Source organism: Polypterus senegalus, chromosome 12, assembly GCF_016835505.1.
Source record: "Polypterus senegalus isolate Bchr_013 chromosome 12, ASM1683550v1, whole genome shotgun sequence".
Classification (NCBI taxonomy): domain Eukaryota; kingdom Metazoa; phylum Chordata; class Cladistia; order Polypteriformes; family Polypteridae; genus Polypterus; species Polypterus senegalus.
The window spans coordinates 146,362,859-146,378,631 of record NC_053165.1 but is presented as its reverse complement, the minus strand read 5'-3'; the positions used below and the strand labels follow the sequence as shown (position 1 = coordinate 146,378,631).

Below are 15,773 nucleotides of genomic sequence, written 5' to 3'. Positions count from 1 at the left end.
CGCTCATTGCATGTTACATGTTGGCTAGTCCCCAGATCTCCAAAGTTCTTTGACTAACCACCCAACCATGTGGTTTTGTCTGGATTTATACACGGGTCACATTTAGCATTGCTTTTTTGACAACTGCCTAAATGAACATTTTTACTGAAAGATGGTGGATCCATGAAGACTTGTTTATGAAGCAGACGCTGGTATATTGTTATAAATCAGACATATGATGCAATTTAGAAGTCAGATAACAAAAATGATTTATTCACATGTTGTTAACAGATGAGGATTGAGATGACCAGTAATATCTCTGTGCATGAGCCCTTCAAGGTCATTGAATATGTGGAAAAATATTGAATATGTGCTTCTATAGATTTATTGCCCAGTAGCAACCAAAATGCAGATGCTTGGTCTGTGTTACTGTTGCTGATCTGTTAACAGGAATTCATTGTTTTCTTTATTCATCTGTACGCAATTCATGTGTTTCTTAGAGTGAAGTTCATTGTTTTGTTCATGGCAGATGCGTTAAATATCTTTCAGTAAAGAAGTCTCAGTCTCAATATGTCTAAACTATCTCCTGTCATCTTTACAATTTTATGCTTCAATTTATTTTTAAATCTTCCTTATATACAATATGCACACATTCTGTGATAGTGTGTCTGATAGTGGGTATTTAACCATGTACTGTATATATATTAAAATTGTATTTTTCAGAGTCTACTGCAAATGAAGCAAGAGTTAGAGGATGTTGTTTTTGTAAAAGAGGAACAAGAAGAGATGCTGAGAAAACGAGAACGCGAATTAACAGCTCTAAAAGGGGCATTGAAAGAAGAAGTATCCTGCCATGATAAGGAAATAGATCGTTTGAAAGAGCAACATGACATGGAGATGAGAAAACTAAAAGTAAACCTTGATGAAGCAACCCAGGTAACAAATGACAAGTGTGTTGTAGTGTTTACATGAACGAAATTAAAACCAGTCAAGCCAGGGCTCAGTCCTTCTGAGGTTAGGGAATGTTATGATTATTATGATGTTGTATTTTTACTCTGGCATGGAGAAAATGAATGATTTAATTTTGGCAAACTGATACAAAAGACTATTGTAGTATGTTGACATACTGAAGGGGGCAATATAAAATAATCTGACTAATGATCAGTATCTTTTAATTCTATTTATTTAAGGTGAAGTTTTCATAAAATGTTGTTAAAAACACATGCGCTATGGTGTTGTTGTGTAAATCGTGCTTGACATTGATGCATTCTAAGAGCAAATGAGAGAGCAGCTTTCATCAGACCAACTGAGAAGTGCAGAAAGAATGGTGTTTTCTTTCTAATTCAAAGTTAAAAGCAATATCTTCCTTCCAGTGCTAGTAAACACCACGTTATGAAGTGCTTAACTTCTTTCAATAATTCACCAAGTTATTAAGGAAAATGAGGAAGTTAAGATAAATATTTTATTTGTCGGGCCATAATATTTTTTTCCTTTTATATTCCAGACAAAAATGGAGATAAAGCATCATGTACTGATACTACATGAAACGCAGTGTACAGATTTATTGATTGAGATTAATAAAACGGAGGGATTCTTCTTTGTGCTAGGCGCAGCCTGAAGTTGATCATTTTAAAGGTCACTTAGAAGTAGATAATTATGCCTCAGATAGAATCTTTGCATACTTGTACATGACACTCATTTCAGACATTTCCTTATTTTTTGGTTTGTTTATTTGCTTAGTCACATTTTATCTTATAAAAACCACACAACCAGATAAAGATATGGGTTGTTTAGGAAAAGTGCTGAAAGCCCCGTGTGCTCTGTTTGACACCTGTGTACCATCCAAAATTGTTGTTGTGTTTAAAAATCTGAATTTGATGAGGTTTTTCTTTTCAGGCATCTCCTTTTCCAAAGTTTTAAACAACATCCTGTCTGTTGCTTGGCATGATGTATCCTCTCCATGATGTAATTTCCTTTATCCGTTGTATTCTTGTCGGTCATAATCTACAGGTTGTCTTCTCTTCACAAATTCAGCTTCCTGAATGACTTTTTTTTGCATGCTGGCCTTTCTGTTTCCCCTTATGTAGTAACAGCGTCTTCCACTAATATTGTTTTTGGGGTTTTGTTTTTTTTCTTGTCAGACATCATTAAAGGGATTTGCTCCTTTAGCCATAACCATGTGTTTCATTGCTAGGTGTACATTATTGAATGTTTTGATGTTAGCTGTACATGAATGAGAGAACACCACCATGTAACTTGTGTTTAAAAAAAAAATAAATAAATAGAGGTATCAATAGATGTCCTGCTATGCAGTAATAGTGCTTCCTTCAAGCTACATTATTTGTATGAAAATGTGCTATATAAATAAATGTTGTTGTTGTACACAGTATATTCTAAAAACCTTTACACTTCTTGAGATTTTTTTTTATTTTGTTCAATCACACAAGGAGAGACTTAGGGCAATAAATAACTTGACCACAAACCCTTATTATCCCCCACTTATTATTATCATTATACAGTGATATCCTGACTACTGGATGGCCCCTAGCCGCCTTTTGGATCCAAAATGTTCAAAATAAACAGAGTAATCCAGCATGGCAGTCACACACTGCTTATGTCACTTAACCCTTTGCTGGTATTCACAGAAAAGAACAACCATGACTGATCCTTGCCCTATCCCTACAACACTCCCCCCTTTTCCTATCTCCCTATAATATCACCTCCTTTGAAGCTGTGTGTATTTTGAATATAACCCACCCTCTCGGTTTCAGCTGTTTGCCAACTTCATTTATTTGACAGTCTCTAGTTTATTTAACCAGGCTGATGACCTTCGCCATTGGCCTAGACATTAAGTCTAGTATTTTCTGATCTTTATATGTCTTTTTTTTTAATTGCTTGCAATGTTCTTCAACTTCTCTTAATTTTGCTTGCATAGCTTGCTATGATTTTGACCTTGGTACATTTATTTTTGAATACATCTTCATTTGTTCTTTATGCATATTTTTACTGATAGACTATTGACCTTCATTTTGAACATGTCTCCTTATCCACTGACTGTCAGCCTCTTTATTACAAATCCATCCTTAAATTTCACAAGTCTCTTATACACTGTCCATTAAACTCAACCAACTCTACTCTTAAAAATCTCAAAGTGTAGATTAATTGTATATGAGGTGGTGAAGAGCATTTTGGGCAACACAGAATATGCAGTTCTAAAATAAGACATTTTTGTTTTCAATGGGAAACCACTTAGTGCATTTTGGTTACAATCACCTTGAGCCCCACATATACTTTTTGAGGGAATTATTCTTTTGATTTGAACCCTATTCTAGCCTTTTCTTTAATTTGGGGAAAAAAAGTTTGATGCCCTATCTGCATTGGTTTTGAACATTCAGTCCAAGTCTACTACATGGACTTCTGAACTTCTCCCTTGGAGCAGATTGTCTTATGACAGACAGCTTAGCTGTTTAGATTGCAAAGTGTCCCTGCACCTGCTGTAATGTAATGTCATATTTAATACTCGGGTCCTTGCAGTCTGTACATGGAGGCCTGAACAATTAATTCTTTCTTAGCTTGTTACAGCAGGTCTGTTTTGGTCATTGGTGCTACATTCCCCAAGGTAACATTTGTCACAATCTTACATTTCTTCACCAAGTATGTTACAGTAATTTGTCTCATCATTCCATATGACAAACCTGCCAAAATAGTTTGCAATATAAAAAAAAAAACTAATAAAAATGTGGCAGACAAACACATCCCCTGTGTGGGCCTCTTTTCACCAGAGTTAGCATATGAATGAGGAAAAAGCGTTTGGAGCGTCTCAACTCGGTCTCGTTATTCTGGTTCTCTCACGTGCAAATGACTACAACAAAAGTTTGTGCTGATGTCCTTATCTGCTGTCAGTACATAATGTACTGTAGTTTCTAGCAAGATTTCAAATTTCTTCCTGACACTTCTCCACAGGTTAAACTCAATAAGGTGTATAGCATTTTTGAATTACTTGATTCTTCTTTAAGTTCTGTTTGTGCATTTTTCCTTTCTGTGATTTTCTTGCTCCATCTTTCAGCTGGAAAAACTCATCATACTTTACATTGTTGCATTATGGTAACAATTGTTAAATAGTTTGTGATTTCCTGGACATAAAAGATTAAGATGAAGAAATGACAGCTTAATTTTACATGTCTTACTCAAAAAATTTGGATATCTGTAAGTTTATATGTACTATATGTGCAATCATAATGAAAAATGTATATGGGCGTGCGCATGTGTGTACACATTTTATTTATTTTTATTGTAATGATACACTGTAATTATCCTTTTTGGTTTTTTTCTTTGGTTGAATTACTTGAAAAGGTTGATGTAAAAAGTTCACCTGAGTTATGCATGACTGATTTAATAGTTCCTCATACTTAAAGTGAAATCACTAAACCAGTTTAAAGTAAAGATGTGCATTTTAGGTTTCCATGTGATCAATCTGTCTACTGCATAATGATTTTTCTCACAGCTCTTTGTGTCAAATGGAGTTTTGCTCTTTTACTGAAAAAGTAAGGTTGAATATGAGCTTACTGACATTTAGTTTTTTTTTTTTCCTTTGTTTAATAGCTTGCCACTCAAATACAGTTCATTTTGTAGTCCATATCTGTTGTGTGTTTTTTTTTTTTTTTTTTAATGTGATTTTGCTTGGTAGTCATTCAATTGTTTTGGAAGTGTCTAAATTAAATTAATAAATCAAATAATACTCCTTAAGAAATCTTACAAACACTTCCAAGTATGGTGGTCAAATTTCATATGAATATCCATCCATTATCCAACCCGCTATATCCCAGCTACAGGGTCACGGGGGTCTGCTGGAGCCAATCCCAGCCAACACTGGGCGCAATGCAGGGAACAAACCCCGGGCAGGGCGCCAGCCCACCGCAGATATGAATAGTTTTTAGTTTTTATCTAAACTAAAACACTAATAAGTATAATTTCAATTCTTCATTAGCCTGCTTTAACTTCATTAGAGTTCAAGATACTGTGTTATCTAAAAACTCCTATTATCCAAAACTGTGTATTGCAGTTAGATAGAATAGGTTATGACCATTGATACTGGGTCTAAGAGAGAAACATTACTTTTTTTTTTTTTTAATTTGAAAGGATGCATCAGATGCAATCAGTCTACAAGGTTACACAATGGGACATTGGGATTTTAGACTCATGCTAAATCTAAAGCGATGTATACTTGTTTTTTGTTTTTATTGTCTCTGCCTACTCCCGTCACATTCACATTCACATTCATCAACTAATTATGACAAACTGATTTTGTTTCTTGTTTTATTTAAACCTAAAATTGTTGGCAGTTACCATTACTCTAAATTAGCCAGTTATGTGAAATAAGAGATGTCCAGGCAATATTTTTAATTGAGATCTCAGGTGCTTTGTCAGTCAAAAGTGTCAGATTATCTACTTCTGTTTCATATAATATGCTAATAGTAGTAGGGTGTTGTACCGCGTTAGCCATTATGGATGCAATGAGAAGTGAAGCAAAATGACACTTTTTATTGAACAGATTAACTTTAGCAGATTAATTTAACCAATAAAAAGTGTCATTTTGCTTCACTTCTCATTGCATGTAATGTGCTACATATGCATTTGTTTTCTCCTGGGGATTAGAAAAGCTTACAAAATAATGTGTTCACTTAAAACTAAGCATTGTTATTGCTCATTTAAAGGAACACCAACTCTGGTTGGTCTATTTTTTTTTACCATTTTTCCTATAATAGTATTCTTCTGCTGCCCTATTATCAGTCATTTTGTTACTGTTCTACATTAATTAAAAAGATAGTTAAGAGTAAAGTATCTATCTATCTAATTATCACATCAGTAACTTAATTAACTTATCTGCTTTTGTTTGGTTGCATATGTATATTTTCTATACCATAATTTATAATCCATACATTTATTGAACCGGCCTTTTTCAGTACAGGCTTCTACTTCTGTTCTGTCAGCATGAGGCAGCAAATAATCCTGGATGGGAGACTCACACAGACACACACAAGCTCAAACTCTGAGACAATTTAGATTTCATTAGAATAAAGTAGATCTTTATTTGTCCCAAGGGGGTATTTGGCTTTTTGAAGAAGCTCTGTAAATAAATACACAAATATATAGAAACAAAAATATTATAAAAACACACAGAGAAAAATTACTAGCAAGTTAAGTCAAGTTGGGGAGCATGCACTGGTACAATGTGTTGCTGCACCCACTGCACAACAAAACAACTCGGGATCCCGGTTTGCAACACTCCAGGCAGACACGAGATCCAGTCCCACCCTCCGGAATTGACCCTCTATCTGCCGCAGCCAGTTGTTAAGTGGGCGACCCCTTGGCCTGGTCCAGCCACTCAGGTCCCCAACAATAAGGATCTTACGAGCTGGATCACCCTCTGGGGAACGCGCCACATGTTCCCTCACAATGCAGGTAGTGTGCCTCATTTGGGACTCCATAAGCAACCACTCATTCGACACAAAGTCAAACCAACGATACCCAAGGGTTTTCCGGAGAGGCACAGTACTGAAGGAGTCCAGTCTTCGTCTCTGGTCACATGGATAGCATCCATGTAGCAAGCCAGGAAGCACCAGGACTCTAAAGACTTGGACCTTTGTCCTTTTGCAGATATTGGGAGCTCCATCACCCCTTTCCAGCGACCTCATGATCTCCATGCTCTCCCAATCCATCTACTGACTTCACAGAAAGAGTCACCAGAGACATGAATGTCACTGCCAAGGTAAGTAAACCACTCAACAAGGTCAACACTCTCTCCTCAAACAGACACACTGCTGATGGCTGTGCCCAAGAGGTCATTAAAGGCCTGATGTTGTTTTTTATCCAGGACACTCGCAACCAAAGACACTCAGACTCCTTATTCAGTCTCTTGAGTGCCCCAATCAGAGCCTCCATTGACTCTGCGAAGATCACAGCATCATCAGCAAAGTCAAGATCTGTGAACCTTTCCTCACCAACAGATGCCCTACAGCCGCTGGACCCCACGACCTTGCCCAACACCCAGTCCATACAAGCATTGAACAGAGTAGGAGCAAGAACATCCCCCTGACGAACCCCAGAATCAATTGGGAAATACACAGATGTCCTGCCTCCACTCTGCACAGCACTCACAGTACCAGTGTACAGACTGGCCATGATATCCAGCAACCTCGACGGGATCCCGCGAATCCTCAGGATTTTTCACAGGGCAGCTTGATCAACTGAGTCAAGCACTTTGCAAAAATCGACAAAGGCTGCAAAGAAACTCTGTCGATATTTGCGTTGGCACACCATGAGAACCCTCAGTGCCATGATGGTCAATGGTAGACTTCTTAGGTGTAAAACCAGACTGTTCCGGTCGCTGGTAGGTAAGCACGTGATCATGGATCCTATTGAGGACGACCCTAGCAAGGACCTTACTCGGCACCGAGAGCAGTGTTATCCCCCTGTAGTTGCTGCAATCCAGGCGATCACCCTTCCCTTTCCAGATAGGGACGGCAAGTCCCGTTTTCCAGTCAGTTGGGATGACGCCAGTCTCCCAAATGGAAGCAAAGATTGCTTGCAATGCCAGGAGGACAGCCTTACCACCAGGCTGGAGAAGTTCACCCCAGATACCACAGATCCCTGTAGCCTTTCCCCTCCTCAGCTGGTTCACCACATGTGCAATCTCAATGAGATTGGGTGGTTCACAGCTAATTGGAGGATCAGCCTCAAGAACCGTGGACCCAGAGATGTATCCAACATCCTAGCCGGAGGATCAGCTTTGAACAGCTTTGAAATAACTAGAAAGAAAGAAAGCTTCTGATGTGACTAAGGATAAAAAAGAGCAGTCACAGTCCCAGTGAGGCATTATCCAGGTGTATTGCCTTTGGTATTAAGGAACTCCAGTCGTGTTTCTCGACACACTTCTGCTGAATATTTTGGTGACTGAAAGTTCTCCATGGTAACGTATCAGAAAGAGAATATGCAGCGTTGTTCATAATGGCACTCAGTTTTGCCTTCAGTCTCTCCTCCTTTACCACCTTCAGCTGGTTATGAGTATGTCCCATAATTAGAATTACGACTGTTAACGTAGCTACACATATTCAGGGTTTGAGAAGAAGCCACGCTACGCAGAGTAAACTCCTGGGACATGGTGTTGTGTGCAGACTCAGCAAAGGCAATGACAGGGCTGTGAATCAATCTAAGATGTTACTTAAAATACGTTATATAGCATCATGCTGTGGTAATTCTTGACATGAGCACTAATTTGCAATACAATTTTTTTCTGCCCTCTATTTGCTGTTGTAATCCTGGTAGAAGAAGAAAATGTTTGTGTGACTCAAGAGGGAAAAGATTGTTAGTCCTTCAACTTTTTTTATATACAGTATAGGCAGAGATTTTGTATAAATTTGTTTTGCTTTATTGCAGTTATTTTTGCAATGTAAAGCATCATTTTAAGTTGCATACAGTTAGTGGCAATATATAAAATTGGGATTGATATAAAATATGTAATTGTTAAATTTGGCATAAATAGTATTGCTAAGGTATACACCCTTACTTAGTCACTTTGGGCAGAGAAGGCAGGAAATAAGAAAGTGAGATGAAGCCGAAGTATCCAGAGAAAACCTTTTCATCCATTGGTACAGCCTTTAATTCAATCTTATAATTCAAACATTAGAAAAATATTTGAATAAACTGATATTACAAGAACTGATGCTTGCTGTAGTTCAGAATTTGCTGTGGAATATACTTATGACAAACCATTGAGTCCCACTCTAAGATGAGTGTATCTCTCAAATATTTGGGTGGCCTGCAATGTACACCTCTACCTCTTTCCAAAAGCATATTTTGAAATGGCAGATGTATCTTCAGTATAGATGTACTATATTTTTGGATGTCTACATAGTGCGGAAACTAAATCTTAACCGTATGTCAAGCTTTTCATCTTTTATTTCTCCTGTGTCTGTCTGGTGGGCTCTTTAATTGGTCCAGAGGGGTGTCTTTAGTAGTCCACTTTGAGAAAACAGGAGCTGTTTACAGTACTGATGACATTTTTAGATTCTGCATAGAGGAGTATTGCATCTTTTGGGTAAACCATTGAACTACAGCTGTATGTTTGTTACTGTATTTCAATGTCTTATATATATCCATCCATCCATTATCCATACATCCATTATCCATCCATCCATCTATTTTCCAACCTGCTGAATCTGAACACAGGGTCACGGGGGTCTGCTGGAGCCAATCCCAGACAACACAGGGTGCAAGGCAGGAAACAAACCCAGGGCAGGGTACCAGCTCACCGTAAGGCGCACACACTAGGGACAATTTAGATTTGCCAGTGCACCTAACCTGCATGTCTTTGGACTGTAGGAGGAAACTGGAGTACCCAGAGGAAACCCACACTGCAAACACACATACATATCTATATATATGTATATGTATGTATGTGTGTGTGTGTATATATATATATATATATATATATATATATGCATATTATATATATATATATATATATATGCATATATATATATATATATATATATATATATATATATATATATATATATATATATATATATATATATATATATATATATATATATATATATATATGCATATATATATATATATATATAATATATATATATATATATATATATATATATATATATATATATATATAATATGCATATATATATATATATATATATATATATAATATGCATATATATATATATATATATATGCATATATATATATATATATATAATATGCATATATATATATATATATATAATATGCATATATATATATATATATATATATAATATGCATATATATATATATATATATATATATATATATATATATATATATATATATATATATATATATATATATATATATATATATATATATAATATGCATATATATATATATATAATATGCATATATATGTATGTATGTTAAATTTAGCATACTTTAATGATTTGTCAAGAACAAAGAAATGTGTCTGTGTAACCTGAACAAATTACACTTTAACTTCTTTTTTTACACAAATGTACCATTTTGGCTCCTCACAAAGATAACGTCTTTGGCAAATAAACTGGGAGTTGAGCTTAGTGTCGCTTGTGAGAGATTTCCTGTTATTCCAGCTGTGCTGGGTTTTGCTATTCTTCAGTTTAGCAACATGCTTCCTGTACTTACTTTTTCCTTTTTGATTTTACAGTTTTCAATGTTCACTGTTTACTAACTGTTGAGGTCACATCCATTTTTGAGATATAATTTCCTTTTTCTAAAGTTTATTATGGTGTAGCAGTACATAGTCTGTAGTTTGGAATCGCCGCAGATTCATACATGTTATTTTACTAATTCAGGAAAGCATAAGTGCAGTTTAGGTGGGGCTGTTTGCTGGTTAATTCCTGAACATGAAGCTGTGTTTTGCAATGCATTTTATGCATTATGGTGACCTGAACTTATAGTGATAGGTGCAGAACCTGTTAACCTCTCAACTTAACAGATACAAATATTTTTTTTTATATGTTTTTATTTTGCCTTCAATAAGCAGAAAAACAATCAGGAATCCTTGAAAAACAAACTATAGCAACAGTGATTAGTCATTTTTAAGTACAGTAAGTGAGAATAAAGAATAAGAACATATGACGTCTTGACAAATGAGAGGAGATTATTCAGTCCGTCAAGCTCATTTGGTTCACTCATAGCTACATTTTCACAATACCTCATCCAGACAGTGTCTAATAGTTATCAAGAGTTCTGCTTCAGCTATCTAACTTGGTAACTTGTTACAGATTTCCTTCACCCTTTGTGTAAAAAAAACTGCTAACTGCCATCCGTTTTAAAGGCCCTACTCCTTGATTTTTCACCAGTGTCCTTGAGTGCATGATTCATTGCTTAACTAAAATAATGCTACTGGATCTGTTTAGCTGATTTTTATTTTAAAGGTTAGTTCTATATGAATTAATTTCTGCTTAAGGATAAAGCAGTTTAATTCCATTAACATTTCAGAGTGGGACAAACCCTTTATTCTCTTTATGCCAGTCATGTCATACAGATTCTGTAGACATAGTTGTATAGCAGTTATCAAAGTATAATGATACATTCTGAAATGAGCTGACATTGGTTCATTTTAATTCATTAATGCATATATTATTAATATCTTAAATTTACTTTTCTTCAATTGCACTTGCTTTTTTGATCTTCATCTACTTTGTTTTCTATAATTCGGTCATTATAAAAAAAAAAAAAGCTGTTAGTGCTGCCCGGTTAAATGAAGGTTCAGAAACACAGTAGTTGTGTGGTTTGCTTTTCCTGAAGGGGGGGAAATAAAATCTAAATTGCAAACAGTGGCTCAGTGTTTAGCACTTGCAGCCTTGTGGATCCTGTACCCAGTCCTTGTCTGCACATTTGGTTTTCTTTGGGTATTCCAGTTTTCCTCCTACATTCCTAATGTTCTTGTGGTTATTTTATTGGTGAATCCAGTGAGTGTGTGGACATTTGCTTAAGTGCGTGCTCTGATGGAGTGCTGACCTGTCCAGGGCTCTTTCCTACTTAGTGCCTTGCTGCTAAGATAGGCTCTGCACCCCAATAACCATCTAAATGAAGTTTGAGGATGTTATGGTATTCCTTACTTATGGCTACTTAAAATGTAAATGTTAGTGGGGTTTAATTTTTGTAAACCTGGAAAATCTTTAGTTTATACGGCAAACAATGGTTTTATAGAAAGTTCTATGTTCAGAGGAAAGCAAAGTACAATTCTGCAGTCACAGAAGTTAACTGTGGTTACGATAAATATTATTCCACATTGGCAAACTGATAATGATGAGTGAGTTGCAAATTAATGACAAGAAAGTTGCAACTTGGTAATTTGTCTTTCCTTTTACATTTTCAGCCACTAATTAACATCCATCTATCTATTCATCCAGTTTTGCTTGTCCCGGTTACTCATTCATTTTTTTCCACATCTAATTATTCCATTTAGTTTTGCAGAGTAGTTCAGAACATTATCAGAAATATGCCAAAGTTCAGTTTGTGCAATGCTAGTAAGAGCTGTTGAATATGTTTCCAGGACGTAGACTTTACACTGTGGCTGTTAAATTATGTATATAATTATGGGTAATTAAGACCAGAATGCGAGTCTCTGCTTCCACCTTAAAAGAAATTTAGTATATGGAAAAAGCATGAGTGCATATGCTTTAATTATTGTCTGATTTAGAGAAAAAATGGTTTTACATGCAGCCAGACATGAAACACACAGAGTGCAGAAAACTTTGCCTACTGTAATGTACAGGGCACACCAAATGTGTTTGCATGTGCATTTTCAGTTTGTTGAGCAACTTTCAGTCTTAGTCCCAGAGTGTCTCTTTTTCTGCTGTCTCCTCTGATTTACATTGACACTTGAGATTCTATAGAGATGGCCTCTGGAAATAGAGCATTGATTTGCTCTTGTTGGAAAATAATTGGAGTGGCAGGTCATGTCTAATGAGGCGTTGCTCAGTTTTGCCTTATTATCTTCCAGAAAGAGGCATAATTATGGATGACAATTGGTGAAAGATGAGCTTGTTTCAGGCAATAATAACACAACTGATATGTTAAGAATAAGTAGGTCAGTGGGGATGTGTTTGTGTGACAAACTAAACTGTTATGGCCCACCCCTACAAACACACACACACACACACACACAATACTATTTCTGCCATCACAACAGAATGTGTAGACATATTTTCTTGATGGCCATTAACAGCAGTTTAGTTAATTCACTTTAAGAAAAGGAAAGAACAAGATACGTGAACCAGTCAAAACAAGAAGTACAATTAAATTTAAAAGAGCTCTGGATCAAATGCAAAGAATCATTCTGTGCTGATACTGCAAATGAAATCTAAAAGCAAGATAAAACAATACTTCATAGTAATTAAATTCACAAAAGCATTGCTGCCTTATGGTGTCTCGCCTCTGAATGACTTTCTTACCCTGGCTGGTGGTACTTCTCACGTTGAAATATTAAAAAGGCTCTACTGTACCTGTAAGGCTTCTCCAAATTCTAGAAAGGTGCTGCATGAAGTCACAAGTTTGCAAGTTCTTTCCCAAAAAACAGTTATATCACCTTTAACAAGAAATTTGACTTTCCAGTACTCATACAATAGATATTTTTAAACGATTGCTTTCATGGTTAAACATACTAGTTAAATAAATAAAATATTCTTTAAAAGAAAAAAATTAGCCACCAGCTAACAAAACTGCATCATCTCCTCGCAATTCTTCACTTGCTCTTATCCTTCAATTACAAAGAGTTTGAATCTCTAGGAGTTGCTTAAGTTTTTGCATTCAGTGAGCATTTGGATCATTTTCAGTTTTATAAATGAGCTATTCAGCAGTGAAATTTGACATTCTTTTGTTGTTCATTATTTACATGCAAAAAAGAATAATGTCTGGAATAATGCCAACAGTACTGGAAACAGTAAGAACCCGGTGGTGCAGGAAGGAGTTGACAGAGGCCTCCGTTGGGAATGGGATTTTTTTTTTTTTTTTTGGGGAGTATTCCTGCCCCATGTTATTGAAGTGTTTTCAGGTCACTTTATTGTCTATTAACTCTGGTAATTAAATGGTATTCAAAAATATTTCTTTACTGGCCCTAATATAGGATGAGATTATTGATCTGGGCAGATGGTCATTGTTCAAAAAAAGAGCATGCAATAACAATAAGGTGATACTATTGAGAAAGTAATAAAATGAGATTCAAAAGTGTCCCTTCACTGACCCTTGGATAGCATGGGTTTATTGATCTGGGCAGATGGTCATTGTTTAATAAAAAAAAAAAATAAAAGCACACAGTAACAATAAGGTGACACTATAGAGAAGGTTTTCATTAAGCTGATGTATATGCTGATGATGGATCATTTGGAGTGAGAGTCTGATGCTGATGTATAAACCTTGTAAGTGAAGACCACTAATTATCTCTGATCTAAACTTTGAAAGCCAAGCTAGGCTTTTTATATTGTGTGTGATGGACATATTTGACTGCTTTTAGCTTCCAGAAGGATGAACTGAATGAACGAAAAACTGCAAATGTGCCAATTGTCAAACAACCAATTCAAGACTATTTAGGTGTGTTCATGAAGTTTCATTGATCCTAATATTCAAACGCCATGGCTCTCTTCTCTTGTATTTTACATTTACTAAGCCCACCTCTTGTACTCGTACTGTACCAATGCTGACTGCGCTCTTTTGTCTAGCAATACTTTCTAGTAGTTATTATCACTTGACTTGAACAGATACTCAGGTCATAGTGTTTATTATACTGTCTCGATGTCAAAATTCTTACGGTAATTTGCAGTCATTTATGTTGGACTAGAATTTTATTATGTTATCTTGTATTGTTTAATATTGAATTTTAAGATGATGTACGAGTGAGGCAAATTTGAAATGCACATTAATATGAACATTTTCCCTTGACAGGTTCTTAAATATTTTTCTGAAAATCGCTACAAAGCTCATAATTTTGACTTGTTTAAGAATGCTTGTACACTTGTTCCATTGGTAGCAGTGTTTTATATATATATATATATATATATATATATATATATATATATATATATATATATATATATATATATATATATATATATATATATATATATATATATATATATATATATATATATATATATATATATATAACTCTCCAAGGCCACATGTCCGTGCAGCACCCCATGGAGGACCGCTGCCGCCCCCACCTCCCAGAGTGGGGACTGGGATGGGCACAGAGGGCGGAATGGGGGTAGAAGGGAAGGACGCCCAGGGAGGACGTCCCTTCCACACCCTACATCCTGGCCCTCCCACCTCTCTGGAGAAAGGGGGGAAGCGGGCATATATATATATATATAGTATCTTGATAAATCTAATGTAGGGAAAGAAACAAAGATCTTGGGAGAAAAATACACTGCATTTGCATTAAATAATTGTATAACTGAAAGTTGAGTGACTGTGGAAGGCTGAAGGTGTTCTTGGGTAGTTAGTCCTTGGTGGAAATGAAAAACTTGAGAGCAATTCTTAAGTTCTGTAGTGTAGGAGTGAACAGTGAAAGAGTGCTCTACAGCCTTGTTTTATTGTTGTAGGGTTGCATTATTCATTTTATTTAACTACACAAAGAAGTCTGAATTTGCTTTTGTATGTTCCCATAGCTTTGTGTGCTTTCTATTTTTTTTTTTTTTTTTATATTTTTCAGTTTTCACTGCAGTTGTTTATGTTGTGTTTAGTATTAGTTTATATGATTAAATTTTTTTGTTTGTCCAGCATGGTTTAAAAGTTTGACTAGTCATTTTATTTTACTGTGTTGGTTGAGTTGCAGTTACATAGAATCATATATATCTTTGTAAATTCCTCATCTATCATTTGTGCTATTGTGAATAAGTTGCTAGACTGGATCAATTTTTATTCTACATAGCATTTATCGATACTAAGCACACATGATAATTTAAAGTCAAGGTACTTCTCAGGGAAATTTGTTACACTGGGAACATTTAGTAAAGCATAAAACATAGAATATGCCCCATTCCAGCTCAAGTGCTGTTATATTATAACATTGGCTTTTTTATTCCCCATTTCTCAAGTGTATCTATAGACATTACTGCTCCACCATGCAGTGCATTAAAGTTTTGGTAGGGGCTGTCATTTTAGGCAAATAATGAAGATTTACTTTATAGGCTTACACATCTGGGTTGAAGCAGATCACCAGGTTTTGAATTCCCAGATGTTTTTAACCTCCC

General features: G+C 35.6%; 1 protein-coding gene across 2 annotated transcripts in view; it reads left to right on the top strand.

Annotated features, from left to right (window-relative positions):
- cgnl1 (cingulin-like 1) overlaps positions 1-15,773 on the top strand; it is a 107,006-nt gene that overhangs the window by 38,179 nt on the left and 53,054 nt on the right. For both annotated transcript variants that reach the window (XM_039770240.1, XM_039770239.1), the window contains one exon: positions 703-915. In XM_039770240.1, the coding sequence (XP_039626174.1) occupies positions 703-915 (213 nt within the window). The remainder of the gene's footprint in view (positions 1-702; positions 916-15,773) is intronic.